The sequence below is a fragment of the Setaria italica genome, chromosome I (assembly GCF_000263155.2).
Source record: "Setaria italica strain Yugu1 chromosome I, Setaria_italica_v2.0, whole genome shotgun sequence".
Taxonomy (NCBI): Eukaryota; Viridiplantae; Streptophyta; class Magnoliopsida; order Poales; family Poaceae; genus Setaria; species Setaria italica.
The window spans coordinates 40,712,571-40,740,334 of record NC_028450.1 but is presented as its reverse complement, the minus strand read 5'-3'; the positions used below and the strand labels follow the sequence as shown (position 1 = coordinate 40,740,334).

Genomic DNA, 27,764 nt, shown 5'->3' with positions numbered 1-27,764 from the left:
GTCGGCAGAACTGGACCTCGGCCCAAAACAGTGGCTGATCTGGCCCGAACGAAAGAAAGAATCAAGGATACTAGGCTTCCATTGAGACAGCCCAGGCCCGAGCGGCGCTGGTCGCTGCCTCCTGGGCCTTCACCCCTCGTCATCTGGTATTTCTTTCACCCTTTCAGCTCCATCTCTGCCCTACCCCTCTCTCCTCTTCTGGTCTTCCTTTCCTGGCGGCGCGGGCTGAGCGAGCGGCAGCGCCCTTCGCCACAGCTTCGCCACGCCTTCGCCGGCAACGAGTTGCCAGGTATGCCTGCCCCCTTCTCTTCCCTTCGTGCTGTGCGAAACGGAGCACACCAAACCCTAACGTAAGCTACTTGTAGTCGGATCTGACCCAGTTACATATCCATCCCTGGTTTGAAATAGTATGGTTGTTTGTTTTTTTAGTAAAGGTTACCGGGGTGATGATATATTTAATCAGTCCCACGGTCCATCATAGACTGTGGTGTTAAATTGTAGTTTCTCTTAGATAATTTGTAACTCCCCTCCTGTTCGTGTAAGACCAGTACCATTTGAACCGTCAACTGCTTGCATCAAACTTTAATGCTTGATTTCAACCTTTTGAGATCTTTGCGCCTCCAGCGTTTTGCGCGTTCTTGTATCAGCATGCTTTGATTCTCAATTTATAATATAATACAGAAAAAGGGTGGGTGCCGGTTGCAGAGGTGCTGCCTAATTTACTGTTCGCATTGTGCTGGGTGTAACTTTCTGCTGATTTCAGGTTCCTGCTGTTTCAGGGAAAATGACAATGGAGGCAAAGTTGGCGTTCTCCCAGGACAGCCCACCAATTTCAATCATTTGTGCGGCTAAGGTTGCGGGTCTACCCCTAACCATTGATCCTAGTCTTGCTTCTGGCTCGGCACCCACCCTATGGTTTGGTTCTGGGTAAGTTCTTGCTCCGCTTCTTGGGTACATGTTCTTTTTTCTCTTTAAAGATATCTCTTTGGTCACTTGTTGCAAACGCTTGCATAACGCCTGTATATATTTTAGCTTTTGGACAGTTCATACGGGTGAGATGCTTCCAACGGCAGACTTGAGTTTATGCATGAAAATAGAGATGTCTACAATATTATGCACTGTTTGTACACGAGTTATTGCAGCAAAATGATTGTTTTTTTTCAAACAGACCATTATTCCTCAGGATTAAATCACATAGGATTACTACTTTGCTTTTATTATGCGACATGCAACTATTTGATGGCAGTACTTATGTGTAAATATGTCATTTTGCAAATTATTGAGTGCTATCTGTTTTGTTTATTTCATTTATTGACCTTGGTTTGACTCACCATCTGGGAGTTAATATATTTTTTCATACAACTTTTTGTGGTTGTGTACAGAGAATCACTCCATGGTGTCAACCCAATTCTCCACTTCATTGCCCGCGGTGCATCATTTTCCAGCTTCTCTGGGCAGAATGCTATCGAGTTTGGACATGTATGTGCTCATCTATTGCTTTTTAAAATGTCTTATTGTTGTGACTGTTTCTATTTTCTGAATCACTGCTGTTAATAAACTTGCAGGTTGCTGAGTGGCTTGAATATGCCCCCATGTTCCTTTCCGGCTCTGAATTTGAAAATGCCTGCTCATTTGTTGATGGATACTTGACCTCCAGGACTTTTGTGGTTGGTCATGGGCTGACAATTGCTGACATTGCAGTTTGGTCAAATCTTGCTGGTAAGCTGTGGGTTTGTTCGTCATTCTTCTTTCAGGCTGGTTCAGGGCATTGTATTGTTTAGCTCACTGTGTTATTTCCCTTCAGGGATTGGTCAACGGTGGGAGAGTCTAAGGAAATCGAAGAAATACCAAAATCTTGTCCGCTGGTTCAACAGCATAGATGCAGAATACAAAGACACACTGAATGAAATCGTGGCCGCATATGTTGGGAAAAGAGGAATTGGAAAATCTCCTGCACCGAGCCTCAAGGAAAAGGTACATGATTCAAAGGACCCATCAGCTCCAGAAGTTGATCTCCCTGGTGCAAAAGTTGGGCAAGTTTGTGTTCGTTTTGCACCAGAGCCTAGCGGGTACCTCCATATTGGTCATGCAAAGGCTGCACTATTGAACAAATACTTTGCTGAAAGATATCAAGGGCGCCTAATAGTTCGATTTGATGACACAAACCCTTCAAAAGAAAGCAATGAGTTCGTTGAGAACCTTCTGAAAGATATCGAGACATTGGGGATCAAATATGATGCTGTCACGTACACATCTGACTATTTTCCAAAGCTAATGGAAATGGCTGAAAGTTTGATTAAGCAGGGGAAAGCATATATTGATGATACGCCAAAGGAGGAGATGAGAAAAGAGAGGATGGATGGTATTGAATCAAGGTGCAGAAATAATACTGTTGAGGAAAATCTCTCATTATGGAAAGAGATGGTTAATGGGACTGAAAGGGGCAAGCAGTGCTGTGTGCGGGGTAAACTCGACATGCAGGATCCTAACAAGTCGCTCAGGGATCCTGTTTACTACCGCTGTAATACTGATCCTCACCATCGTGTTGGTTCAAAGTACAAGGCCTATCCAACATATGACTTTGCTTGCCCATTTGTTGATGCATTCGAGGGAGTGACACATGCTCTTCGTTCCAGTGAATACCATGACCGGAATGCACAATATTATCGAATTCTTCAAGATATGGGGTTGAGGAGAGTAGAAATTTATGAATTCAGCAGATTGAATATGGTTTACACTCTTCTCAGCAAGCGGAAGCTTCTTTGGTTTGTACAAAATAAGAAGGTTGAGGATTGGACTGATCCACGTTTTCCCACTGTTCAAGGCATTGTCCGTCGTGGCTTGAAGGTTGAGGCATTGATACAATTTATACTCCAACAGGTACACCTATCTGCTAATGCGATCATGCTTTATGTTGGTATTTCCCGCGAGTTTATTCCTAATTTCATATCCATTTTGTTTGTTGAAGGGTGCTTCAAAAAATCTGAATCTGATGGAGTGGGATAAACTGTGGACAATCAACAAGAAGCTAATCGATCCAGTGTGCGCAAGGCATACTGCTGTGCTGAAAGATCAGCGCGTGATCTTTACTCTTACCAATGGTCCAGAGAAGCCATTTGTTCGAATTTTACCGAGGCATAAGAAATGTGAGGCTGCTGGAAAGAAGGCTACAACCTTTGCTAACAGAATTTGGCTAGATTATGCTGATGCATCAGCCATTAGCAAGGGTGAGGAAGTAACCCTAATGGACTGGGGGAATGCTATCATTAAAGAGATCAAGATGGAGAATGGAGTGATTACTGAACTAGTTGGAGAACTACATCTTGAGGGCTCTGTTAAGACAACAAAATTGAAGACCACATGGCTAGCAGATATAGAGGAGCTCGTCCCCCTTTCGTTGGTGGAATTCGATTATCTCATCAGCAAGAAAAAGGTAAGTTCTCTGTTTGGTTCAACCATTGTTTATGTCTATACTAGCGCTGTGTTGTTTTTTTTCCCCTTGAATGACGTAGGAGAGCTGCGTGTCATTTGGTTCAAAAGGTTGATAAAATAGAAATAACATATTAACATGTTATTGTGTGATTCGTGTAAAGAAAACTAAGCTGCACTGAATCAAATTGCACAACGATTTTCATGGCATATAGGGCACGTTTGGTTTACTACCAACGCCAGCCGAACCAAATTTTTGGCTTGCCCTTGCAAATTGGCGTGCGTTTGGTTAAGCACTCATGATTGGCGTGCCAATGCTCGCCAACGCAAAATACACACAACAGCAGGGCGCGAACACTCGCCAAATATTTGGCTGCCAACAGCAGCAGATAGTAGGGACGTGGCATTAGGATAGTGGCTACACGGAGCCCAATAACGGTAGGTTAGCAATATTCAAGTGCTAATCTAACTACTAATCCGTTTCCATATATATACAAAACAAGATGTCACTTGACTATATTACATTGCAAAGCATAATAATGACATGTGGGGGTCCACATGTCCTAGAAGTTGAATGGGTTGGCTAGATTTGGCAAGGTTACAATCGAAACAACGTCACCAACATTTTGGCAATGCCCACGATTTGGTCATGACCAAAATTTGGCAAGGTAAGATGGGGGTATAAACCAAACATGCCCATAATCTTCTAGATAAGCAGCAAAACAGTCACTTAATTCGTGCTTAATTTTGGTGTGCTGCTGCAAGACAATCTATGTTGCCTCCTTAGAATGGACATTGGAGTTTGAGGTGAATGTCATGCCTGCCTCTAGATTAAAGACTTACGGTACTTGTCCACTTTGGATGACGTATTAAGTTTTAAATTAAAGATTTCTTGTTTGTTGACAAATTAATGTTGAGATATACTGTTGGTGTCATTTAACAGCTGGAGGAGGATGAAGACTTCCTCGACAATCTCAACCCTTGCACTCGGCGAGAGACCCCAGCCCTCGGAGATGCAAACATGAAGAACCTCAAGCATGGAGAGGTCATACAGCTCGAGAGGAAAGGCTACTACAGGTGTGACGCCCCGTTTATCAGGTCATCGAAACCGGTGGTCCTGTTTGCGATCCCAGATGGTCGACAGCAGGCCTCGCTGAACTAGGCAGCGTGCCACCGAGGGCACATGGAATTCCTTAATGTAAGGCTTGGCAATCAATATTGTGGTATATACTGTGATTAGGCTTACTCGCCGTAGATTGTGTTCACTGCTAGATGGCCAGGCCCATCCTGCCAACCGAGTGGCATGGGCATTTTGATTTTGGTTGATACTTACATCAGTTTGAAGATGCTGGTACTTAGCAATACTGTTTGCATCCCACGCTTAGTCGCTTACGCCTTTACTGTTTGATTATAGTTGCGTCGGCTGTTTTTCTCTCTTCCCCAATAGTTAATTGGCTTAGTTTCAAAAAAAAAGTTAATTGGCTTAATCTATCGTGGCCTGCTATTGTACGTTGTGATAGCAATTACAAAAGTTCATCCCAAGGTAAGTAGCATGGCTGAGTTGGTGTTTCTGTGTTTGCTCGGGGGATTCCTGTTGAAGATGTTTCTCCCAGAAACATTGGTACAGGCTTCAAATGCGATAGGCAGCTCCTGTTTCACTTTGTGGTTTTCTCGAGGCTCGTTTGTTTGAGCCTTCTTAGCGAACTTCTCATGCAGCTTTCTGAGTTTATATGGAAATAGCTCAGTTTTTAGTTTTATGAGTTTAAAAGCTAGCAGCAGCTTTTTAGAAAAATTTAAAACTGCACATCAAATAAACATGCTCTCAAGTAGTGTAGCGGCAAATTACATGGGCAGTGAATGAGGCCAAGTCAGTCATCATCAAATCTGTTTAGTTAGGTTAAGTTCAATTATTTACTGATCAAATGGGAGTATCATCTGCGCGTGCTACGAACCTGGTAACTAGTAAAGTTTGCGAATAACAAGCTGGCGTTGTTGTCGTTTTGTTTAAAGACAACTCGATGTATGGCACGTTTAAGGTGAGCCTCTGGTTACAAAATTTCAGTCACTTCCTATGTTATTTACAAACAGGATAGAAAATTTCAAACAAACATATTATTTCAAAAAAGAGAGAAAATTTCAAACATCAGATCCAAATGCAACTTCTTGAGACATACTCCATGCAACGACTGAAATTTTTGGCTAGACCAAACAACCACTTCGAAAGTGAGCTAAACAACTGAAATTTTTTCCTCAATAGTTTAGCCTTTTATAAGGTTTTCTCCTCTTCACATTTTTAGAAGGTTTGGAATGAGATGGATTTCATGTGTACAGAATATGTCATTAAGGGCGTGTTTGGGACTGCTCCGCTCCAAGTTTTGCAGCTCCGCTCCAGATTCATCTTGCTAAACACCTCCAGCTCCACTAGCACCAACTCCATAAAAAAGATGGATCTAGGCGCCAACTCCAAGATTTTTCTGGAGCACCTCAAGGGGTGCTTCGAAAACTCCTTCTCTTGGAGTTAGGAGTTTATTACCCACCATACCATCGGTTATACAAGATACCACAAAACATTCTCTCCCCTCCTCCCGTCGCCCCTTCCCTCCTCCCGTCGCCCCTTCCTCGTGGTCGGCGTCATTCTCCTCATCATGCTGCTCGTGCTCTTCTCGCTCTCTTTCCTGCTCGCCTCCTCGCTCGCGCACGTCGCGCGCTTGCTCTTCCCGCTGCTTGCCACGCCCCCCGTCGCCCTACCCTAAAGATTCCTGCAGCCAGCTACCACATACCAGGGATGACAAAGTCAGCCAGGGGTGGATTTGGGCCCCGAGCTACAGCCCAGGGCGAGGCCCAAGAAGTTCATAAAAATTGCGTAAAAAGATCAGGCAGCCCATTAGCCCACCCCGACGCGAAGGGAGCCCAGCAGGCCGGAACCTAGCCCTGACCGGCTGGCCACGTGCCTCCCATCCGCACTCGCAAAACGCGAGTCGCGCCCCTTAGCGCATCCGCCGGCGGTGCCCCTCCTCCGCCTACGACCCACACCGGCGGCACCCCTCCTTCGCCTATGACCCACGCCGGCAACGCCCCTCCTCCGCCTCCCCTCGAGCCGGCCTCGCCAGTCCTCCGCCTCCTCTCGAGCCGGCGGCGCCTCTCCTCCGCCTCCTCTGCACGCTGGCCACCTTCCCCTTCCCGATCTGCACGCCGGCAACCTGAGCCAGGCAGGTGAGATACCAAGATGCTGTGGTGCCGATTGCACGTTAGACAACAATGTTGTTTAGAACTTTTTATGTCATATTCTACTCTCAGCGGATGCTGGTGCCAAATCAAAATTCTCTTCCAGCATGGTGAATACTTCGGTAAGTGAAGACACCTTGAAGTCAGGTTTAACTTCCTTTGGCAAAGAATCATGCGGGCCATATCGCCCTGTTTCATCAAGTAAGCAAGTAAAAGCTCCTGACCTGCAAAGTCTTCAAAAGGTGCGTACTTAGGCGAAAGCGCAATGCTCAGTTCTAGTTCTGTAGCAGTCTAGCTTTTGTAAATGGCACACTAATTTCAGCTTATAGCTTAGCAAGAAAGCAAAAGAGGACCTCAGGAACTAGTAACATTGTTTGCATCGATTGAAGATGAAATAATTATAAAGCGAAGATGAAACAATTATAAAGCGCTTTCAAGGCTTAACAAACCGTAAGATGAATTTGCCAATCGAGGGCTCAAGGTGCGTGTCATTTACTTATATTAGTCTATTTCAATACATAATGTTATCTTGCTTTATAAAGAGTTGGGATTTTTAAAATTTTCACGTAGAATTGAGAATGTCGGTACAAGTGGTGTTAAATCATGAAGACATGTATGGTTTTTTTTGTCATGGAAGACTCTTAATTTGGTACTTTTCTATCTTCAATATTCTACGTATTGTTTGAGTCTATTGGTTGAACACTTGGAACCAATATAATTATATAATTATTTGTGTTCTTTGCAAAATATGTTATATCTAATAGTCTATGGCTAACCTTATATTAGTTAGCCTGGAGCGGATCTAGAAACGGACCCAGTTGTCATATGGATGGGATGGCAAGATGCGTGCATGCCATGATCTATCTGCATGATGGGATATTGAGCATGTTTGGGTGAAATGTGCAGTTTATTTGTATTTTAGAGGGAAAAAGTGTAGAGGTACTATTGATCTAGTGATGTTTAATAGCACGTATAATTCTTTCTCAATACGAATGCAATTCACGCTCCAAAATATGGAGGATCCACGAAAGCAAAAGGGTTGAAACCTTCAACCAGAAAAAAAAACAAACAAAAAACAAAAACAGGTGGAGCTACTGAATGAATACTCCAGAATCTTTTCAGCTTTGGATTATTAGGAACGGAGTAATTAAACTAGTGATTACACACATCCATCGTATGGTTTTGCCTCTCTCAGTACGCAGCTAATCCATCATCTAGTGCTTGGTGGAGCCGGCTGTCCACATCACCCCGCCCAACCCTGCCGTCCTCCTCCTCCCATCGAAACCTCTGGTGCCTCGGCCACCGCAGCAGCCTGGGCGTGGTGGCCCCTTCTCCGCCGCGGCTCACTGGGCGGCGTCATCCCGGCTCTCCCGCGCGGCGGTGGCGGCGCGCGTCTCCTGCGGTGCTCGTGCTCCTCCCGCGCCCAGCCAGAGTACGCCCCTTCTCCTCCCTGCCTCCCTCTCCCCCTCGCATGATTTGGTGGCTCGATCGGTGCGAGCTCTGCTGTCTAGTGTTTAGAATGCTTGATTCGCCAGTATGTATCATACGATTCTCCAACAATTTCGTGGCCAGTGTTTGGATCTCTGGTTGTAGAATCCGGCCTGAGGGAAGAAACCACTTTACTCCGGATTGGATTGCACAGGAATTTCCGATCGGATTTTCTGCTGTCTGGTATCTCTGCTGATCCGAATCTCTCGGCCATCATTTAGTAGCGGATTTCGTTGCTGCGTGGTGGATGGACTAATTCAGTCCATCAATCCACGGTTCTGGTTGTGTGCTCCTGCTAGGCATGTATTCTTCAGCGCGTTCAAGTTCATGTCCAAAAAGTGATTCGAGGGTTCCCTCATGCCCTGCGGTATAGCTAATCAGATAGAATGTAAGCTTACAGTTTTCATCCGTTTTGTCAATGTCATAAGAAATGTCATATGTTGTGATGCAAGTGTAAAATGGCTGTACAACTATCAAAACATGATTGTGTTTTCCTTTATCTTCATGCAGTTGCTGGACACTGTTGTGCTGCAAGTGTAAAATCTGACACAACTAGTTCGCTAGTTACTGTTAAATACACTGATTTACTTTGAAAGATCAGCTGAGAGAGGATCCCTGGGATGTTGAGGGAATTAATCCAAAACATTGTCTGGGATTGAATGTTATACACGGTTGTGGCTGAGTTACTGTAGGTTGTACTTAATTGATTTCCCCTTTTTGACTTCTTTCCAGTTTCCACTTAACTCCTTAGTTGGAGAATTTGTTTAGAATTTCTGCATCCCTACTTCAAAAATTAAATCCAAGGCTATGCTCGCTGTGTGTGTCTCAATTGACCACTGAAAGATTATCAGAGATAAAATATGAGATATTCTAGAAATTTTCTGTTTATAACTTGTTTTTTTTTACAGTTGCTTCCTGGTAATTCATCTTTCTTTTTTACCATCCCAGAATTTGTAGCTGAAAGTTTCTTCGAGAACAAGCAAGAGCTTTGCGTGTCTCGACATTAAAGAAGAAATTGTAGCTGAAGCAACAACAGCAAAGGGAACAATGGCACTATCACGTAGTATGAGAACATGTTTGCACAGTGGAAGACTTGCCCTTCTTGCCATATTGGTCTCTGGTGGAATTGTGTTGCAGATCCTGGTAAGCATCTAACTCTAATATCTCAGCATCAGTTCATTATCTTTTCCACTGTCATCTAAAACTCTATAATTTTTGCTCATTCAGGCTTGTGCTCTCTATAACAACTGGTGGCCAATGCTAACAGGTTAGGAAATTTTGTGTAGCACTGGTAAACTTCATTCATTTTCTGATAATTGTCTTTAGGGAAGCCATAAGTAATCTTTGACATTTTGTGCAGTTCTGATGTACCTTATCCTACCGATGCCCCTCATATTTTTCCTGGGTTCTGATACTTCCTCGATTATGTCTAACGGGGGTGATGGGTAAGTGATCTTCACTTACAGAATAAGAGTCCATGGTTGCTGATTTGTTATTACACTTGCCACCATGATTTTATAGCATTGCTTTGGCTCCCGAGGTACGCATTATCTTGTTGGCACTCATGAAAACCCATAGCATTCTATTTAGAGATTCTGAAATGAAGGTTAGGATCCATTGAGATAGGATTGCTTTCCTGAACAACTACTTTTCTAGTGCACAAATGAATTTAGGTTCGCCGCCTTGAAACAATTTGGTTGTTAAGTGAAGCCTGAGGGTTGGCTTGCACGCATGTTGCCACTTGCTTGCCAGTTATAGACATGTAGTGCCTGCCTGCTAAAGGCTGAATAGCTGATTGCATCCCCTAAATTCTCTTTGGATATGGCTCAGTTCTCGTCATAGATGGTGAAGTTAATTAGCCTACTTGTACTGCCACTGCAGCTGGGTGAACTTCACGAAATTCTTGACGGGCGCATCAATAGTGGGGAGCATTGCCATTCCGTCGATCCTAAAGCATGCTGGTGTCATTGGATGGGGAGCCCTGACGATGGAGCTGTCATCGTTCGTGGTCTTCGGCGTGGCGATCCTGTGGTTTATCCAGATGAGCAGTGAAGACGAGTACAGCAGTGTGTTCTAGTTTTAATGCTCACATCCTCTTGGCCGCGTGATACCTTTGCAAAATGGTTGTGAACTTGCTTGTACAGCAACAGTCGGAGCATTGCCTTGGTCGTTGGTCCCCATTAGTGATACTCTCTCTTAGCGAAAAATTGGATGCGTTTGTACATGTTTGGTCCGCCATTGTGGTCCTCTGGTGATGCTGTTCCTGACATACAGAAAATTTGTTTACGTGGTATTGATCCTCGACTGCCTGCCCCATCTCAATGGCTATATGGCAGTCCAAATAGATGCCAATCAGGTTGCCCTCTCGTTGCATTGCCTCCGGTGCTCGCGCGGTTACCCGAGTCCGCTCGCCTCGGTTCAGTTTTTTTCTTCTTTTTTTGGGGTTGTGTGTGGATTGTGTTGCGGCTTGCTTGTAGGAACAGGCAGTTTCATGATTTCAGCAATCGCTGCGGCAACAAATTCACACTGGTTCTGCCATGGGCTTCTCGGAGGTCAAATACCAACCTGATTGTGCAAAGTTGGCACAACACCAACTCGGTTTTTTCGTAGAACGGATGCTGACTCGTTCACAAAGCTTTCCACATCCACATCAGAAAATGGCAGTGTGTTTCTCGTACTGCATTCGCAAGGATATTAGTCCTTCAGTTCGCAGGTGCACATCGACCCTTCTTGGTCATGCAGCCAGGGGGAAAAAAAACTTCAACGGCTGTGCTCATATTGACATTCTTACAAAGGAAAAATGAAAAAAAAAAGAACAAAAATTGCCAAAAGCAATGCAGCAGATTCTGTGGCGCGCTACATCATCCCAGTTCCAGTGTAAGCGTTACCGGCATGGAGCTGCATCCCAGCGCCATAAGGGTGGACGCCGGCGTGCATATACGGGTCGGCGAACGGATTGGAGGAGGCTTGCTGCTGCTGTGCCACCATCATCATCTGCCGCTGCTGCTCCTTCTGGAGCATGAAGGCATGCTGTTGCTGCGCCATCGCCGCCATCTGCACGTTGCGGGCTGTGGCAATGGAATTGGAGGCGTAGAACGGGTCGTGCATCGGCTGTTGCATCATTGGACCCGATGCTGGAGTGGTCTCCCAAGGGTTGTAATTCGCATTCTGCTGTGCCTGCTGCGCTTGTCTGTGTGCCTCATTGTATAGGCTGTCAAGTGTAAGCAGGTCCAGTCCACCGGCCTGTAGCGAGTACAGTCAGTATGATTGCAGAGGGACCGAGTAAGGTAATCAGATATGAATTATCTAAATTTATGTACCAATTTGCTTGAAGTAACAGCAATTCCATTCGAACTGGGTGCAGTGACTAGCGCCAGCTCCCAGCTGGTGGCGACGCTATCGGTACTGGTAGGAGCCGGTGCTTTAGGAGCATTATCTGCTGCGAAAAAGCGAGTCAGTGAAATTGACTTTTTTATATAACTTTGGATAGCGAATATAGAGCTGGATGAAGCATTTCATCCGCGGATATACAATTATAATCATGTACCTTGTTGAACAATTGCCAATGCTGAAGCATTCTTTTGATCTATTTCAGATGTGTCAGGGGTTGATTCATCCATTCCCTGCCAAGACAATGAGAAGTTTTAGGACACATGATTGGCTAATGACCGGTTTCCTGACTAGTGCAGTATCATCGAAAGTTACCAGCAAATCTGTTGGTTCAGCTGTGGGTGGAACTTCTTTAACTGGCTCAGGTTCAGGTTCTGGAGCTGGAGGTGGTGGCGTTGATGGTTCTTCAGCTTCTGATTTTATGTTGTACTCTATAGCTAGTACAGCCTAAAAAACAAAGAAATGGACATAAATACACCATCAAAATCTGCCTTGAAATGACTTCAATAGAGTAGCCAGAAACATCTTGCTTATACATAGTAACAGAAAACTAAGATCCCAGGAAACTGAAACAAATAGTACAAGCTTTTAGTAGTTGCAAACCTGATTTCTCTGAACTGTTGAAGCAAGGGGAGCATTGTTCACATACTCCTCCATAGCTGCCAGGAACGATGCAGGTGGCTGTATGTTTTGGTGTTACCAATAGGTTATCAATAAGCTTCTCGCACAGAATATGACAATAAAGTACATACTGACGATCATTAGAGAACCAGCCAAACCTGTTCAATTTTTAGGAATCTCTCACCACGCCCAATATGTATACTTTTACACACTTCATAAAATTCCGAAAGTTGTTCTGCCTGTACAAAAGTAAATAAAAAAAATCAGCTACGAAGCATGTGATTTCTGATGTTGTAAGACAGGAAGGGTTAAATCTTAATGACCAACTAATGGAAAAATTTAAATGGATCAAGCACCAGCAGAAAAGGAATCATGATTTACCTGGCTAATTGCTCTTTTATACATGTCAAGTGCCCTTATAGCGTCATCTCTTTGCATCTCAAAGAACTGCATTGTGCAGAACATGTAAATTAACTCAGCAAGACAGAAAACAGACATAAAAAATAATCCGACAAGCAGCAAGCCCGCAGTCCCCACCTTGTCAACAAGATTGAGTATTGCATCATTGATGGCCGTTTGGATCTTAACACTCTCTAGAGCAACCTGCCAGTAACACATAAGACAAGGTCAAGTAATGCTAAGGTTACTAGTAAAAATGACCTGAAATCCTGAGTTCCTCACCATTGATAGTGCATGCTGAATTATGATGTTATAAGATGATGACCCTTGTGGCTAAAAAAAAAGAAACGAAAAAGTCAGCGAGGCACCTTTTAAATGCCAATGGCAACTCTGGAACACAGAAACTGGTGTATTTCTACAGAGGATAACAATGATTAAATTACCTGGCAACCAAGTAATCGAAAAAGAAGCTGCTGTAATGCTGGTAACTGATCGAGCAATCCAACTGTATCAAGATCTCGAGTTCTCTGTGGATACAAGAGTTTCCATAAATAAAATGCTCAAGGAGACCTTGCAGTTCTATGCTATAGACCAAATATTTTGACTCAGTAATGCACTAGCTAAGCACTCAAGAATGCAACCTAAAATATGTTTAGACGATCTAAAACCTTGATCTATCGATAGCTTAGTTCCAGTGCTCTAGAATGATAACTTAAGCATATATAATATAATCTAAACCACAACTAAATTTGGGGAGCAAATGCTCTAAACTAGAGCACATAGAATTAGATTGCCTACCAAAGGATCCTTTTCAACGTCATAGTTCAGTACACGGAATGATTCAATTCTCTCCTCCAAATATAAAGCATAATTGCGCACCCATGCAGAGTAATCCCAGGCTGCACAATAACAAGTAGTCACAATAAGTTCTTACTAGTTTGAATACTAGTTCCAGCGTCAGGCAGAAGTTAGCAATTAGGTACCTTCTGCACTAGAATCATCCTTAAAGTAGGACATATGGAGCATATGGGAGCTAGTTCTTCCATAACTAATAAACTCGTCACGGAAAGTAGGATCAACTTCCCGAAGAGCACGGTGTATGACAACTAATGTCTTCAGAGCAACCTGTCAGACAAAATGCAAATAAAAAGGTTTAGTACCATGTTGCTTACTTTTGTGCGTTACCTAAAAAATCTTATAATCAGAAAAGTATACAAATATTGCTCCCCAGGATGATGAAAAGTTCACCTTTTATTTCCTGAAATGAAGGTTAACAGTGCTGGATGGAAAAAAATTGGTCTTTCTTAAGAACTATTATTTAGAACAGAACAGATCCATAGTTAGAAGGAACAATGTCAATATCTAGGACATATCATGGCAGCAAAAAAGAAGGTCATCATGGTGAACTAGTTTGTACAACGTTAATACATGTTACTAAGGTCCTAATTCCTAAACAGGTATAGGCCCCCCCAAAAAATATCTGGAAGTAACATTGCATTGACCTAACGTCAATGCGTGTTACTCAAACAGGCATATATGTGAAATTCCAGGATTTTTTTTCTTTCCAAAAAACATGGAGAATTCACCTCCTAGCTTGTTGATACTTTGAGAAGATTATATAGGTGCAATTATATCTGGTGAATTTAAAGAGCAGTATTCCAAGACTAGTAAGTAATACATGAACATAAGGAAATTCACAGTAGACATACCGCCCAGTTGCGTGTCTTCGAAAGACGTCTACCAAGGGCACGGATGCAGTAGGCTACATCTGCACGAGGCCTCCCAGGAGAAAGATGGTAAAAAATATCTGCAAACCAGAAACGTGTGAGCAAGAAACATGGTAGAAATTCATAGGTCAGAAGCATATGAATGATCACCTCTTATGTACTTCTCCTTTGCTGGACTCTCAACATGGTTTGTGGCCTTCACAATAGCAATGTCCAGCTCCTGTTACAAAGGAGAGAATAGCGAGACAAGAGCATCATGTTAACACTTAACACCACCGCTGCAACGATGAGAGGACCCGAATATGAACCCTAAAAAAAATTCGATCATCATCACCTTATAATCGCTGTTTACTTTTGCTATGCTAACTGTTGTGCTGTCCTTGAGGGCCCCAACGTACTTCCTGATACCTGTGCCACCCGCAGCCATTCTCCCTGACACAATCGATGTCTCCTAGTGGGGCTGACTGACCTGCAAAGAAGAGGCAAAGAGTGATGCATATGAGTTTATTCTGAACCGGAAAATGGCGATGATGTTCAATGCAAAATTGCAAACAATCTGTAATTGAAAAGGCTATGCTGAATAGAAACACATAATACGGATCCTAAATCCTTGCCTATCCTAAAACTGTGTTACTGTAGAAGAAGAATTCCGATCAATCTAATACTGATTGCTAGTTAATAGTTAGAGAGAATTAGAGATGGATGGACAACTGAAGGAAAGCACCAAGATGGGCTGATAAAACCGAAGCAGGCTCACCAAAACAAGAGCTTTCAAAGACGACAATCTAGGCAAAGGAGCATAGGAACACCCTAAATTTGAAACCTAGAAGATCACGACGAGGCAGCGTTCGAAATTTGAAACCCGGAAAACCAGTAGACTCCCGAGGAGGAGAAATAGGAGGAAACAAATCCCCACCCCAAAATTCGCGGACCCGAGCAACAGCGTAACAGAGAAACGCACCTCCTCCAACAATATCCTAAACAACGGCAGAGGCAGCGAGAAGGGGGCAAAAAAAAAAAAAAAAACAGTTCAAACTGAGGTGCGGCGGCAGATCACCAGCAGACGAAACAAACGCGAGGTTGTAGTGAGCCTGAGGTGTCGAACTGAGGTGCGCGATCGTTGGAGTTGGTACGAACTCTATACCTTCCTGCTTCATCAGTTAATGAGGAATATTACTGGTTTCTTGAATGACCAAAATTTCACCAAAAAATAGAAATGGAAGGCGAAAAGCATAAGGCACTGCGTTTTCAAATAAACGGGATCAATTGAGGGGCCATACACCAGGAATCAACCATTCGCCAACCCCAAAGCTCCAGCGTACCAGCGACGCGCAAGTTGGTCAGCGGGGACAAACGCCAAATTGGGTTCTAAAACGAAGCAGATTATTCCCTTCCCACCCACCATCAAAGGGAACCAGATTATTGTTAAGGAAAGGAACGGCCTGCTGAAAGGGGGAATCGAATCTCGCAGCAGGCTTGTTCTTAACCCCTGCAGAAATCGGCGGAAGAACACCCATTGCCACAACGCAGAAGGATCAGACCTACCTGTACCTGACGGAAGAAGAAAAAAGGCCTGGACTTGATCGGCGGCGGCCGGCGGGGAGGAGGTCGCTGGCCCGGGGTCCGAGACTGCTGGCAGGGGAATCCGGAAGCAGCCGCAGGCAAGCAGGAACCGGCTGGGCTCTTCTTCTTGCCTGCTTGACTGCTTTTGCTGTGGACGAGGGATGGAAGGACGCAGGAAGAGAGCGAGCCGTGTCTGAAAGAGAGCTGGCGATCGAGGAGGGCTGGAGGGGAGAGACGGAGGGGACGACGGAGTCGCTGTTCGTTGCCGCGTGGTGAGTGACATTAGCACACGTGTTCCAGCACGTCGGCCGCTTACCAGCCAGCCCTCTGACCAACGAACTTCCTTTCACTTCTTTTATTAGACTTCGCATTGCTTCTCTCAGATGCTGTTGCTGTCTCCGTCGCCTTTTCCTTTGCTTCCTCTCTGTCCTATCATTTGATCTGAAAAGTTGTTCTTGAGTTCAGGTCCAGTGAATAGGCTTGGCCAGTTATTGCAGCCTTAAGCATACTTCAGGTGGCTAATTTGGTCGGTTAGCTTAGCTTTATGTGTGATGTGATCTGATAAAGGTGAATCCCTGCTAACCTAGTAACCTGTAGCTCACGCTCTTTTGCTTGTTGCTGATGCAAGCTGCGAACGTGCTTCCTCTCTTTTCCTCGAGCGAGTGGCCATTCCACGGCGTTTACAAGTTGACATTGTCTATTGAATTACCATATGCTAGTAGATATTTAAAGTGGTCGCGTTCAATTCAACGTAGTCGCGTGATCAAGCATCCGGCTGCCACCGCGCGGTCTCGTCCAACTTGCCAAAGTTTGGTGGCGTCAAACTCGTGGCAGGAAGTTCTGTGCAGAAATTTATTACGAGATGCGCTACCGGCTGAGGGGTTGGGCTAAACTCGTTTGGTTCGGATCATATTGGATGCTATTTAGGAGTATTAAGTATAGGTTAATAATAAAAATGATTGTATAAATGAGAGCTAATTTGCGAGACGAATCCATTAATCCTAATTAATCCATGGTTAGCACATGTGATGCTACAGTAAATATGTGCTAATCATGAATTAATTAGGCTTAATAGATTCGTCTCGCGAATTAGCCCTCATGCAATTATTTTTATCATTAGGCTATGTTTAATACTCCTAATTAGCATTAAAATATATCCGATGGGATCAGGGCTAAACTTTAGCCCAAGGATTCAAATCCCCCTTAACTTGCAACGGCCCCAATTGATGATGACTGAGGTCAGTGTTAGTGCACAGTTTCATTGCACCGTTGCCAAAACTGAAAACTAGGTAAATGTGCCTGCTGAGTGTCACGAGGATGAAACTAATCTCACGCATGATGAAACTCCTCATTCTCTCTCCTCATAACTACCGTGCCAAGTCAGCAAAATTATTACTGATGTAGCATAAAATTTAATGCTCATGAAACTCCCACGGAGCCTAACCTAAAAAATTAGGCAACCAAAAGAAGTCAAGGAACACATATGGTTTCCGAAATAGAAATAAAACTAATATCATGATTCATGTGCAACAAAATGTACGAGAAACTATACACGTACTTGGGGGCACTGGCGGATCTATGGTTTGGCCAAGGTGGGTCATGGCGCCCTTCTGCAAGGATGTCGTGAGCAATTGGAGGTTGATCAATTGGTCGCATGAGATTTTTGTGCATCCTATTTTCATGTAGTTTGGTTTTGCTAGCGTGTCCTGATGATATTATATTTTCCAATGCAAGTATAAATTAGGGCACTTAAAACTAATAAAATTTGAATAAGTAGGTTTTAAAATTTGAATAAGTAGCCCACACATTTGCCTTGGTCAAATTGACAATCGGGAAGGAACAACCGAGAACAACTGACCTGAGCATTTTGTTATACAACATAACAACGCTCCAGTACGTGTTTAGTCTGGTGGGGCGTTGTTACGAAGACCTAGGCTCTGATTTGAGCATTTTGCGAAGTTGGGTACCGGGATAACCCTGTTAGCTGTCGCACTGACCATTTTTTCTAGAACCAAGACCAGCTTTCAAGTTTCAACTGGCGCGGCCGGCAAAGGTTAATTTTGGCATGTACCATTATTTTTCAATCACACAGTAGAGACACAGACGTTCACATATACACATGCACACTCGTCCCTACGAACACATATACGCACGCAACCCTACCCCTACGAGCACATCCGAAAAACTAAGTTGGTAAATCCTCAAGATTGACGAAATCACCACTAGTGCCTCGCTGCCGAGTACGTCGCCTAGTGCCAATTAAATCCTGAAATAAATTTAGAAAAATATGAGCATCAGTGTCGAGTTATGAACTTGAATTTTGATGGGCAAATTCCACCACGAGAAACTATTGCTGAGCTACGCTTAGTTCTTGGCGTGTACCACTAACTTTTGATGAGTCCGTTCTTTGACCTTTACATCATTGTCATTGCACAGAAAAACCCATGATATGGGAAAGGAGGAGAGGGTTGTATACGAAATCGGAACGGTTTCAATGCTCCCTCCGTGCAGACGACTTTCAACTCTGATTAAAAAAAAAAAAAAGACGGCCAAAAGTAAACAAAAAGAGAGATAGGCAATCTCGTTTGGGCCGCCAATCTGCTACGAAGAAAACAGACGACTATGGAGGCCCATACATGGGTCTACCAGATTTAGCCCACCGCCAGTTCAAAGGAGGCAACGCGCTTTTCCGACCCGTCTCTCTTCTCCTCCAATCCCCCGAGCCCGACGCCGCGGCATTGCGAAGCGGCGGAGCAACCGCCGCCCCGCCTCGAACCCTACCGCCTCTCAAGGCGGCCACCTCCTCGAATCCACTCCGCCGCGGGGCGCTGGAGCCGGACGGTCCTCTACGCTCCCGCCGTCCCGCGGCGGCGCGCGCGGGGGTGGACGCCGCGGGCCTTCGCGGAGATCCAACAACCATGGCGTCCGTCAGGTTAGGAAACGGTCGCCTCATCCGCTTCCCCCACTCCATTCCTGGACTCCCATGGTTTGGCTAGGGTTAGGGCATGAACGCGCAACTCCCGCTTCCTGTGCACGCATTACCTTTGGTCTTCGCGCTGCTTCGATTCCCTTCTGTTTGGCTGATTGGGGGTTCGAATCCATGGATTACGACCTCGAGAGATCTAGGATCGGTCGGATTGCGTGAGCTGCCCCTCTTTCGCTCATTAGGTGTTTAAATACATGGCTTACGAGCTCGAGAAATATTCGTTTGGGTTCGATTGCACATGTAGATAGATCTGGGGTCAATTAGCCTGGTCCTGTAGTGTCATGACTTTCGAAATTGCAGTTCCTTCAGTTGCGAGGCTAATGCGTTCTATGTTTGTTGGGCCTAACTTGATTGTGTTTGCATTAATGCCTGCCTAATAACAGTAGTTTATAAGCTTGCACATTGAGTAGTTGATTGTGTTTGCATTATGGCCTGCCTGGCTGCCTAATAGCAGTAGTTCATAAGCTTGGACATTGAACAATTGATTGTGTTTGCATTATTGTCTGCCTAATTGCAGTAGTTCATAAGTTTGCACATTCAGCATTCCCCTTTCTTCTGCGGCATGGATTTGTTGGAACATATGGTGTTATTTCCTGTCTTTATCTTTCTAGATGGTCGATTAGATATCTGAGCATGCCAGCCATTTAAAAATTTTCATGACGAGAAACTCCCATGGGCCATGGGACACATAAAAATCGTAAGAAGGGTACTGTGCCAAAAGTTCCTTTACTATTCTGCAGACAATTTGTGTTGTGGAAATACTTTCAGCTTAGTCATTGCTTTATTTTTCTCTTTTGTTAGAGATGACATATTAGCCCTCCTGGACACTCTCACTTAATGTAACATGATAATTCTGATGGATAAAATTATAAATTGAAATAATTAACTGCATTAATGAAGCATGGAAATACATCTTCATTATCTATTTTTAATCTTAACTCCAAGATATATGGGTGCAAGCCCATATTTCCTGCTCCAACCTTTGTTTGTTTAAGTGCCAGTCAAAAGCGTAAGCTATAGCATCACGTGACTAGCTCTGCCTAGCATGCCCAAAATTGGCACTGTCTGGGTCTAAAATGAGGCAACACGTTAAGAGATGCCCTGAACATTTTTGTAAGTTATCATTTTTTTAAAATAAATTATGATCCATGTGATTGCTTTACGTGATAGCAGAATTGTGTGGTATTGGAGATGAAAATCCAGTGGTGCTGGATGTAAATTGTTATCTGATTGGAGTCTGGGATTACATGAAATGGCTGCAGTCCTTTATTTGCAGATTTGACTGGTGTTTTTTTATATCAATACATTAGTCTTCATTGTCTGATGTACCCATTGGCCTTATGAATAGTTATTGACATATTACATGAGAACAAAGATGCAATTCGTTTAAGTGACATGCACAACATGCCAGTCTGAAACTCCGATCCTTTTTCTTCTTTCTGTATTTTTGGTTGCTGCGGATTTTATTCATGCTTTTTGGGAAAATTTGGTCATACTTTTTATCACTACCATAGTATTTAAAATGCCTCTTGTTCTTAGTTACAGAATTATGGATTTGTTATGATGAGTAGACGAGTAGTATTCCAGTGTTTTATTTGAAACATGTACTGTACAACAATTGATGAGCCACACCAGTCTAAGGTTGCCTGGCTGCCTCGCTAGGTTCAGCGGTTTCTTCCTTTGGTTCATCAATGTGTAACATTGCATTTCACTGTGTAGGAAAATGCGAATTTCTTCTACTGTGGGATTCTCTGGAGTCTGGACAAAGTTTTAAGGCGAATGTGGTAGGTACCTGTTTAAACATAATTATAGTATGCTTGATGCTGATAATGCAATGACAACCTAAATTTCATTGTTTAGATGTTTAGTCAGAGCAGGACGTTGTGGTAAATTCTATTTTGCTGGCCTAGTATATTTGTTTTACTGATGTAGCATCTGAGTAAACTCAATGTTCATTGCAGCTGTGAACATAAATATTAAAGCACAATACAAGCCATTTCTTTGATACAACAATAGGTACTTTAAAAGTTTAAGCAATCTACCCTCACGGCCTAGCTAGTTTCATGCATAGCATGCCCCAGAGTCCCCCCTGAAGTTTTTACCAGGCAACACCTTAATAGAAGCCCTAAACAGGTTATCAAATTTACCAAACCTACGTTCTTTTTTGTTCATGACAATGTTATTGGTATGCTAAAATATTTCCACGGTTTATGATGGCTGAGAAATATGTTTATGTTGTTACTTTCCTGTAATAGGGGAATCACTGAACCAGTTCTTGGAGATGAAACCCTTCTGGTGCTGGATGTGAATAGCTATCTGATTGGAATTTGGAATTTTAAGAAATACCTGCATCTAGGTATGATCCCTTCCAAAAATGGACCACTGATAGGAGTTGTTTTTACACTGTTGCAAACAATCTCCTTTCCCCTTTTTCCTGCTCACCTTTTCCCATGAACATAGGTATTTCATTAGCCGATTAGCCCTGTTGGCCTTCTTTAATGAAATGATACACATCTCTCTTGTGTATTCAAGAAAAAAAAGGCCTTTGACCCAAGCGCCCAACAATACTTAATCAATGATACAGTAATACCTCTGGTCATTAATATATGATGCTTCAGACCAGCAAAGCATGTTGTTTTACTGCTGCTTCATGTCCAAACTGGAGATAGTATTTTCTTTATATAATGAGAACAAAGGTGTGATTTGTCTTGGTAACCAGCACAGCAATTCAAGTCTGAAATTCTTCTCATTTTCTTATAAATTTTAATCGCTATCGGCATATTCATGCTTCTTGGAAATACCTTGTTGTATCCCTCTTTTCATTACTTCTGTAGTATTTAAGTTGTATCTATTCTTAGTAATGACGTTATGGATGCTGATAGTCAGACAATCTACTTCAAATAGAAATCCATTAGGACATCGATGTCTCTCCAATATGAGAATTTTGACTAGCATTATTGATAAATATGTATATATCTTAAATACAAAGAGTTTATATTATGAACATATGTTTCATAATGAATATACCGACGCCAATCCTTTGTTGACAATCGATTTAAAAGTTTAATTATTAATGGCCAAAGCTAAAAAAATATTTGATTTAGGACAAACCTAGATGAACATATATTTAACATATGTTTCAGAGGAAGTATGTAACATGGGATATGAACTATGTTGGTATTCCATCCTTCTATTCGAAACATGCATTGTCTATTTGTACAATTTATGAGTTGAAGGTTGTTTGCTTAGGTTCAGGCATTCAGCTTACTTGCAAAATATAATTTGTGGTCTTGTGGATTTGTGCTAGCTTGCGTTGGTTCAGCAGTTATAACAGTCTTTTTTCTCTGTATATAACAAGTTATCACTATGTCATTCCTGAACCGACCTATGGTTTTCCAAGACGTAGCCTTTTAAATTCCTTTAAGCTTATTAGTTTATTTTTTTTGCTTGCAGTATGTATGGTGCATGCAAAAGTGAAAGCTGGATCCCTCTATATATTTCTGATCAGCATTCCCGAAACCTGCAATATTTCTGTTCCAGAATGTCTCACTATCATAAAAGCATGCCACTGGATGTGCAAATTATTATGGGATACTAGCCAAGTGTCGTCATATACTGTTTCTGTTTTTAATTTGTTTACGAGTCTGTTTTTATCTCCGTATTGCAGGACCGGGAAAAAAGAGGGATCAAGGCCATGCGGAAAGGCTGGCCTGTGGGTTGGGCATGAGCATGACTGCATGAGCCGTTCTCTGATGCTAAAATGCGCTCACTTGACTGTAGCTGTACCGTAGCAATTTTATACGTTGTGCTTTATTTCTTGTATAGGTAGGTTAATGGTATTGTACTAATGGGGACATTTCACCGGACACTGTTAAAAGTTTGAGCGGTGCTCCGATGCTAAAATGCGTGCCTTTTACTTTAGCCACACCCAACCTGTAGCTGTACGGTAGCGATCTTATATGTTGTGCTTTATTTTATGTATAGTAGGTTATTTATATCGTATGAGTGGGGACATATCACCGGACATAATTTTGAATACAGCCCCTTCATGCCATTCTCGATGTTGCCTGGTTCTCTTGTTAGTCCTAATGCCTGGTTCTTCTCTTACTTGTTACAACTCTCAATGCTTGGTTCTTCTCTTTCTTGCTAGTCTGGTAGTCTAGATGCCTGGTTCGCATTCGGTTTCGAACAAGGCAATGCATCTAGGCACATTATTTGTTCCGAACATAACACCAGCTCGCATGTGCCCTATGGTCCATCGAACTGTGTCGCTATTATTTTGGCCAGCGGTCGTGCCCTTATAGGCCAAAATGTAGACCGAACATGGACCTAAATGCTTCGATGGGCCTAACATGGCCCACTTGAGCCCAATAACACCTGGTATTCGTCATGATGGGCTGCTATGGGCTACTAAGCGTGAGGGTGTTGGTCCAAGATGGGCCAAGGTTGGGCCCTAATAGCACAATAACGCATGCTATTGTCCTGATGGGCGCAATGGGCCACTTATCGTGGCAGTATGGGCCAAACTTGGCCCAAGACTAATGGGCCAAACTTGGGCCCCATAAGCCCAAAAGTACCTGCTAACGTACTGATGGGCCGTAATGGCCCACAAAGCATGCGTCTGGGCCCAACATGGGCCAAATTTAGCCAATCCTGATGGGGCGCTATGGGCCTTGTCCCCGTAAGCCCAACAGTACCAGCTATCGTCTTGATGGGCCGCGATGAATGACTAAGTTTGGCGTCATGGGAGCCCATTAATGCCGTAATCGTGTACCGATGCGCCATAAAGTGAGCCGTCAATTGTGTTCCTTATGGGATTTAACCGCTGTTTGATCCCTCCATGGGCCAGCTGAGGGCATTATTTGAGCCTAACGCGTTATTAAGGCCCTCCATACGCCTTGATGGGCCTCTGGTAAACATCTTGACATACTCGATCCCTACCGCTATGTGCTAACTATACTGCTACTGAATTCAGCTACGTGCATCCATGGAGATGGAGATAGGCCTGCTGACGGGGGATGTACCCGCTCCTCACCCACCCCTACCCGCAGCAGCTAAGATTAATCACCCCCGCCCCACCCCACCCAAAAAATGAAGTAATCACCCCGCCCCACCCCGACCCATAAAAATGGGTACCCATAATCATGGCATGGCAGCCCGTCGCAGCTGCATGCCTGCATGCCATTAGCGGTGGGCACAACTGCAGCTGGTACTGAGCGGTACTGCACAACTGCAGCTGGTACTGAGCTGACACAATTTTTCCAGAACTACAGCTAAAAAAACAAGTGTCTTGAGCTACAGTTAAAAAAACAAGTCTCTTGATCTACATAATAGACACTTCAGAAGCCATGCCCAATCAAAACTCACTGTCTTCTAGCTGCTCGCCCTGGTTTCTTTGACTTCTTCCCAATGGTTTCCAGCTACCATCTGTATACAGAATAGGATTATGCAGTGAAAGATACAATACAGCAATCTTAACAATCATCTATGAATAATGGTAAGAACTGCACATTCCACTATGGAATTGAATGGTGCCAATTAATTAATCATAGTTTGAAATGATGTAGGAGAGCTGCGGGAATTAGGTTGTGAAGTACTTGAAGAAAAATTATTTTTAGCTATTCAACATATTGAATAGTGATTTCGTATCTGCCAAGAGTTTTATCAGTAGTAGCTAGTACATTGACCTAAAGGTAGCACGCAGATCTAATTGTCAAGAGATACATGTATTTCATTAAAGGGCCAATACACATTAAGATATTAAGACAACAATTGGTACCAAGTGGTGGTGCATGAGCATTTAACATGACATGTTTACAGCTTGTATAGTGTAACAAATTATGGCACTGAGTATTGGACTATGGAGAAAAATATGGATAAAAAAGTCGCAAGATGCATACAAACAATGCTACAGTAGGATTAAGATCTAAAGGAGGAGTTGGGTTGGAATTGCTCTAAGATGCTGTCATCACACAAATGGACATAGTAACAAACAAGTAGCAGACTGCTAACTATATGAAAAGTTAGCACAGAGGACATTGTTTGGGTACCTTTAAGAGTCATTTGAGCTTCTTCGAACTCAAAGAGGCATCATTATGTCAGGTGGCTGCAGATGCAAAAAGGCATACCGGAGACATCAATACATGTATATGCAGTAACATGTTGCAAAGATATAACTGTCTTAGTAACATACTAACATGTTCAAAAGAAAAAATCTGGATGCATCTCAGCTCAGAAACCTCAGTTAGTAAAAATTACCTTCATTGGTGGGACCAAAGCTTAAAGAGTTTCTGGCATCATTGAGCTTCGATTGTCACTAAGAATCCGACCACTCAAGATGAATGTTGATTTAGAAGAAACGGTGCTGAGTGGAATTGCTAAGAAATCGCGTGCCATCGCTAACAATACAGGGTACTTGTTGGAGTTTGTCTTCCACCAAGTTAGAATTTCAAAATTTTCATCTGTTCTCACTGGTGGTTCATCTAGATATGCATCAAGTTCTGATTTTTCAATCCAAGTCCCTCTCCTCTGATGCCTATATTCAGCAAATTCTTGTTCTAGTCTTCTTTTTCCAAGAACTAGCACTGAAGAGCGGTTCACCATGCTCCTGGACGTACCAGTTTGTGATACTACATTTGTATCATTTTGTCTAATAACCTCTTCATACTTCCTGAAATGCTTGCGAAGCCACTCTTTAGCCAGATTTTTGCTCAAGTCAATGTCAATAAAGTTCATGCACACGTTCTCATAAAAGAAGTCTAAGAAGTCAACTTTTATTCCTGGATCAAGTATGCTGCAAATAACAAGAACCATATTGTAATTTCCATTCCAATACTTATCAAATTTCCTCTCCATTGCTTTTGCCAAATCTGCGATAACCTCATCCTTGTACCATTCTGGACTATTTAGAGTTTGATGGATACAAAGCACATTATCCAGGAACATATGGGAAGTAGCGTATCTATCAGCTGAGAACGCCCTGGTAGTTTCTTCAAAAACTCCAAGGAACTCACCAATGTACTCAACTTTGCTAAACTCATCTTCAGTTGGAAATGGTTGCTGATTTGCTTAGGCATATCGCTTCAAGATGATCTTGTACTTTACTGCCTCCATAATCATAGCATGGGTTGAGTTCTAACGGTTGGGAACATCAAGGACTAAACCAGCCTTTACAACAAGACATTCCCTTTGAGCTATCTCATTGAAATCCTGGATACGCGATGGTGATGAGTTAATGTGCCTAATCAGGTCTCTTATCAACTCTATCATAGCACTAACAATGTTCATACCATCTTGGACAAGAATGTTGAGTATATGAGCACAACATCTAACAAGAAGATGCTCACCACCAAATAACATGTCAGACTTTCCGCTTTCTTGCAAAAGATCACAAGCTGCCTTGTTATATGCTGCATTGTCGACTGTGATCGTAAACATCTTCTATTTGATACCATAATCTGTCAAAACAGTTGTAATGGCTTCCTCAATAGCTACACCCGTATGTGGATACTTCACATCCTTAAATGCAATTATCTTTTTCTTCAAAACAAAATCAGGGTCAATATAGTGAGCTGTCATACAAATATATCCCAACTTTTGGTTTGATGTCCAAAGATCAGATGTGAAGCATATGTGAGAGTTAAGACTCTGAAGTTCACTTCGTAATTCTATCTTTGCTCTCTCAAACTTAGCAACACATTCATTACGAATCATTTGTCACCCTATGCATCTAAATACAGGTTACAATGACTCCATCCAAGGCTCAAAGCCTTCATCATCAAACTTATTGAATGCTACATTAGCTCTTAACACACCAGGAGCTGTTCCAGAAAAAAAAAAGAAAAGAAAAGACAAGCGAGTCAACGGAAATCAACAGCAGACTTAGCACTCTGTCGGCAGCTTTCTGCCTCAGTGTGCAACACAATTGATGCACTTTCACCAGAAAGAACGAAGCCATCCATTCATGGTCATGGATTCATGGTACCCACCTGTCGAGCCGACAATGACAGTTAGCGGAAACAGCTGGAGTGCAACACAACTGATAAAGAAACGGTGAAAGCTGGCAACCGATAAACTGTACGCAGCAAGGATGCGTAACCTGTTTTGGGCCTTGTTTAGTTATCCAATTTTGAGCAATCAAAATTACTGTAGCGCAACTGTAGCGTTTCGTTTATATTTGTGAATCATTATCCAAATATTGACTAATTAGGCTCAAAAGATTCGTCTCGCAAAGTACAATAAAACCGTGCAATTAGTTTTTGATTTCGTCTATATTCAATACTCCATGCATGTACCGCAAGTTTGATGTGATGGGGAATCTTCTTTTTGCATAATGTCAAAGTTGGAATTTAGGGGTGAACTAAACATGACCTTGGACGTAAAAACATATTGCACTCTGAACTCATCAGAGTCCAATCCAGATAAGTAACAAAGATATCCATATCCGTCCATAGTAAGTCGTAGTATTGCCAAAATACTAAATAATCAATCCAAACTAAAAGCATATAGAAGTTACAGGTCGAGGAATTAACTGTAAATGGTTCAGAATTATTTTATAAAGTTTTTTGAAAGGCATTGTGTTGCTTATGGTTTGGACTTTGAACTATATTTCAGCAGCAGGGCACAGAAAATGGAAGGATAAATTAAAAGGAAGAGAATCTTGAATAATTTTTAAAACATAACGTGTCCAGTATATCAATTATCAAATGTTAAACACAATGTCATTCCTTAGTTTTGTGTATGAAGGTTCAGATAGTCAACATTCAAGCTATCAGTCAACACCCTCCCAGGGCCGCAATCAGCTAGAGTTAACTACTGGACAAAGACAGACTGACAAAACACAAAAACCTTCACATTATCTATACATGAACTGGTACCGCAAGTACCATTTATCCCGCAAGTACCATTTAACCATTTATCTGGGAATACATTGCATA

General features: G+C 42.8%; 4 protein-coding genes across 8 annotated transcripts; 3 read left to right on the top strand and 1 right to left on the bottom strand.

Annotated features, from left to right (window-relative positions):
* Positions 1–151: 151 nt before the first annotated feature.
* Positions 152–4,840, top strand: LOC101767242 (glutamate--tRNA ligase, cytoplasmic). Its single transcript, XM_004954208.3, has 7 exons — positions 152–289; positions 780–927; positions 1,383–1,479; positions 1,566–1,719; positions 1,805–2,880; positions 2,969–3,433; positions 4,373–4,840. Exons 2-7 carry the CDS (start codon positions 785–787, stop codon positions 4,589–4,591), a joined length of 2,154 nt encoding a protein of 717 aa, XP_004954265.1. The 5' UTR covers positions 152–289; positions 780–784; the 3' UTR covers positions 4,592–4,840.
* Positions 4,841–7,908: 3,068 nt separating this feature from the next.
* Positions 7,909–10,508, top strand: LOC101766830 (vacuolar protein sorting-associated protein 55 homolog). The gene is made up of 5 exons (XM_004954206.4): positions 7,909–8,086; positions 9,091–9,285; positions 9,370–9,409; positions 9,503–9,587; positions 10,024–10,508. The coding sequence occupies exons 2-5, from the start codon at positions 9,190–9,192 to the stop codon at positions 10,217–10,219; spliced, it is 417 nt and encodes a 138-aa protein (XP_004954263.1). The 5' UTR covers positions 7,909–8,086; positions 9,091–9,189; the 3' UTR covers positions 10,220–10,508.
* Positions 10,509–10,768: 260 nt separating this feature from the next.
* Positions 10,769–16,263, bottom strand: LOC101765867 (putative clathrin assembly protein At5g35200). Of its 5 annotated transcripts, none has more exons than XM_004954204.4 (16): positions 15,825–16,263; positions 14,614–14,748; positions 14,430–14,499; positions 14,262–14,359; positions 13,536–13,677; positions 13,351–13,451; positions 12,996–13,079; positions 12,835–12,885; positions 12,691–12,756; positions 12,535–12,600; positions 12,312–12,392; positions 12,136–12,213; positions 11,848–11,979; positions 11,690–11,765; positions 11,463–11,581; positions 10,769–11,385 (listed from the first exon to the last, which is right to left on the bottom strand). In XM_004954204.4, the coding sequence occupies exons 2-16, from the start codon at positions 14,704–14,706 to the stop codon at positions 10,999–11,001; spliced, it is 1,644 nt and encodes a 547-aa protein (XP_004954261.1). In that variant the 5' UTR covers positions 14,707–14,748; positions 15,825–16,263; the 3' UTR covers positions 10,769–10,998. The 5 variants fall into 5 exon arrangements, with proteins under 5 accessions (XP_004954261.1, XP_012698440.1, XP_022683503.1 ...); XM_012842986.3 differs by having other exon boundaries at positions 15,831–16,263; XM_022827768.1 differs by having other exon boundaries at positions 11,463–11,578; positions 15,825–16,261.
* A 1,178-nt stretch (positions 16,264–17,441) lies between these two features.
* On the top strand, positions 17,442–22,882 carry LOC101761013. The gene is made up of 5 exons (XM_004955208.2): positions 17,442–17,479; positions 18,492–18,774; positions 20,548–20,612; positions 21,084–21,184; positions 22,496–22,882. Exons 1-5 carry the CDS (start codon positions 17,442–17,444, stop codon positions 22,567–22,569), a joined length of 561 nt encoding a protein of 186 aa, XP_004955265.1. The 3' UTR covers positions 22,570–22,882.
* Positions 22,883–27,764: the final 4,882 nt, after the last annotated feature.

Bases quoted from the DNA above. Each gene is read 5' to 3' on its own strand.
- LOC101767242 (XM_004954208.3), top strand. From the start codon at position 785: ATGACAATGGAGGCAAAGTTGGCGTTCTCCCAGGACAGCCCACCAATT. The intron at 928-1,382 runs GTAAGTTCTTGC...GGTTGTGTACAG, and splicing joins ACCCTATGGTTTGGTTCTGG to AGAATCACTCCATGGTGTCA. The intron at 2,881-2,968 runs GTACACCTATCT...TGTTTGTTGAAG, and splicing joins TACAATTTATACTCCAACAG to GGTGCTTCAAAAAATCTGAA.
- LOC101766830 (XM_004954206.4), top strand. From the start codon at position 9,190: ATGGCACTATCACGTAGTATGAGAACATGTTTGCACAGTGGAAGACTT. The intron at 9,286-9,369 runs GTAAGCATCTAA...TTGCTCATTCAG, and splicing joins GAATTGTGTTGCAGATCCTG to GCTTGTGCTCTCTATAACAA. The intron at 9,588-10,023 runs GTAAGTGATCTT...CTGCCACTGCAG, and splicing joins ATGTCTAACGGGGGTGATGG to CTGGGTGAACTTCACGAAAT.
- LOC101765867 (XM_004954204.4), bottom strand. From the start codon at position 14,706: ATGGCTGCGGGTGGCACAGGTATCAGGAAGTACGTTGGGGCCCTCAAG. The intron at 13,452-13,535 runs GTACCTAATTGC...GTTATTGTGCAG, and splicing joins GGATGATTCTAGTGCAGAAG to CCTGGGATTACTCTGCATGG. The intron at 12,214-12,311 runs GTTTGGCTGGTT...CAAAACATACAG, and splicing joins GATTCCTAAAAATTGAACAG to CCACCTGCATCGTTCCTGGC.
- LOC101761013 (XM_004955208.2), top strand. From the start codon at position 17,442: ATGGCGCCCTTCTGCAAGGATGTCGTGAGCAATTGGAG. The intron at 17,480-18,491 runs GTTGATCAATTG...TGGGTCTACCAG, and splicing joins GATGTCGTGAGCAATTGGAG to ATTTAGCCCACCGCCAGTTC. The intron at 18,775-20,547 runs GTTAGGAAACGG...TTCACTGTGTAG, and splicing joins ACAACCATGGCGTCCGTCAG to GAAAATGCGAATTTCTTCTA.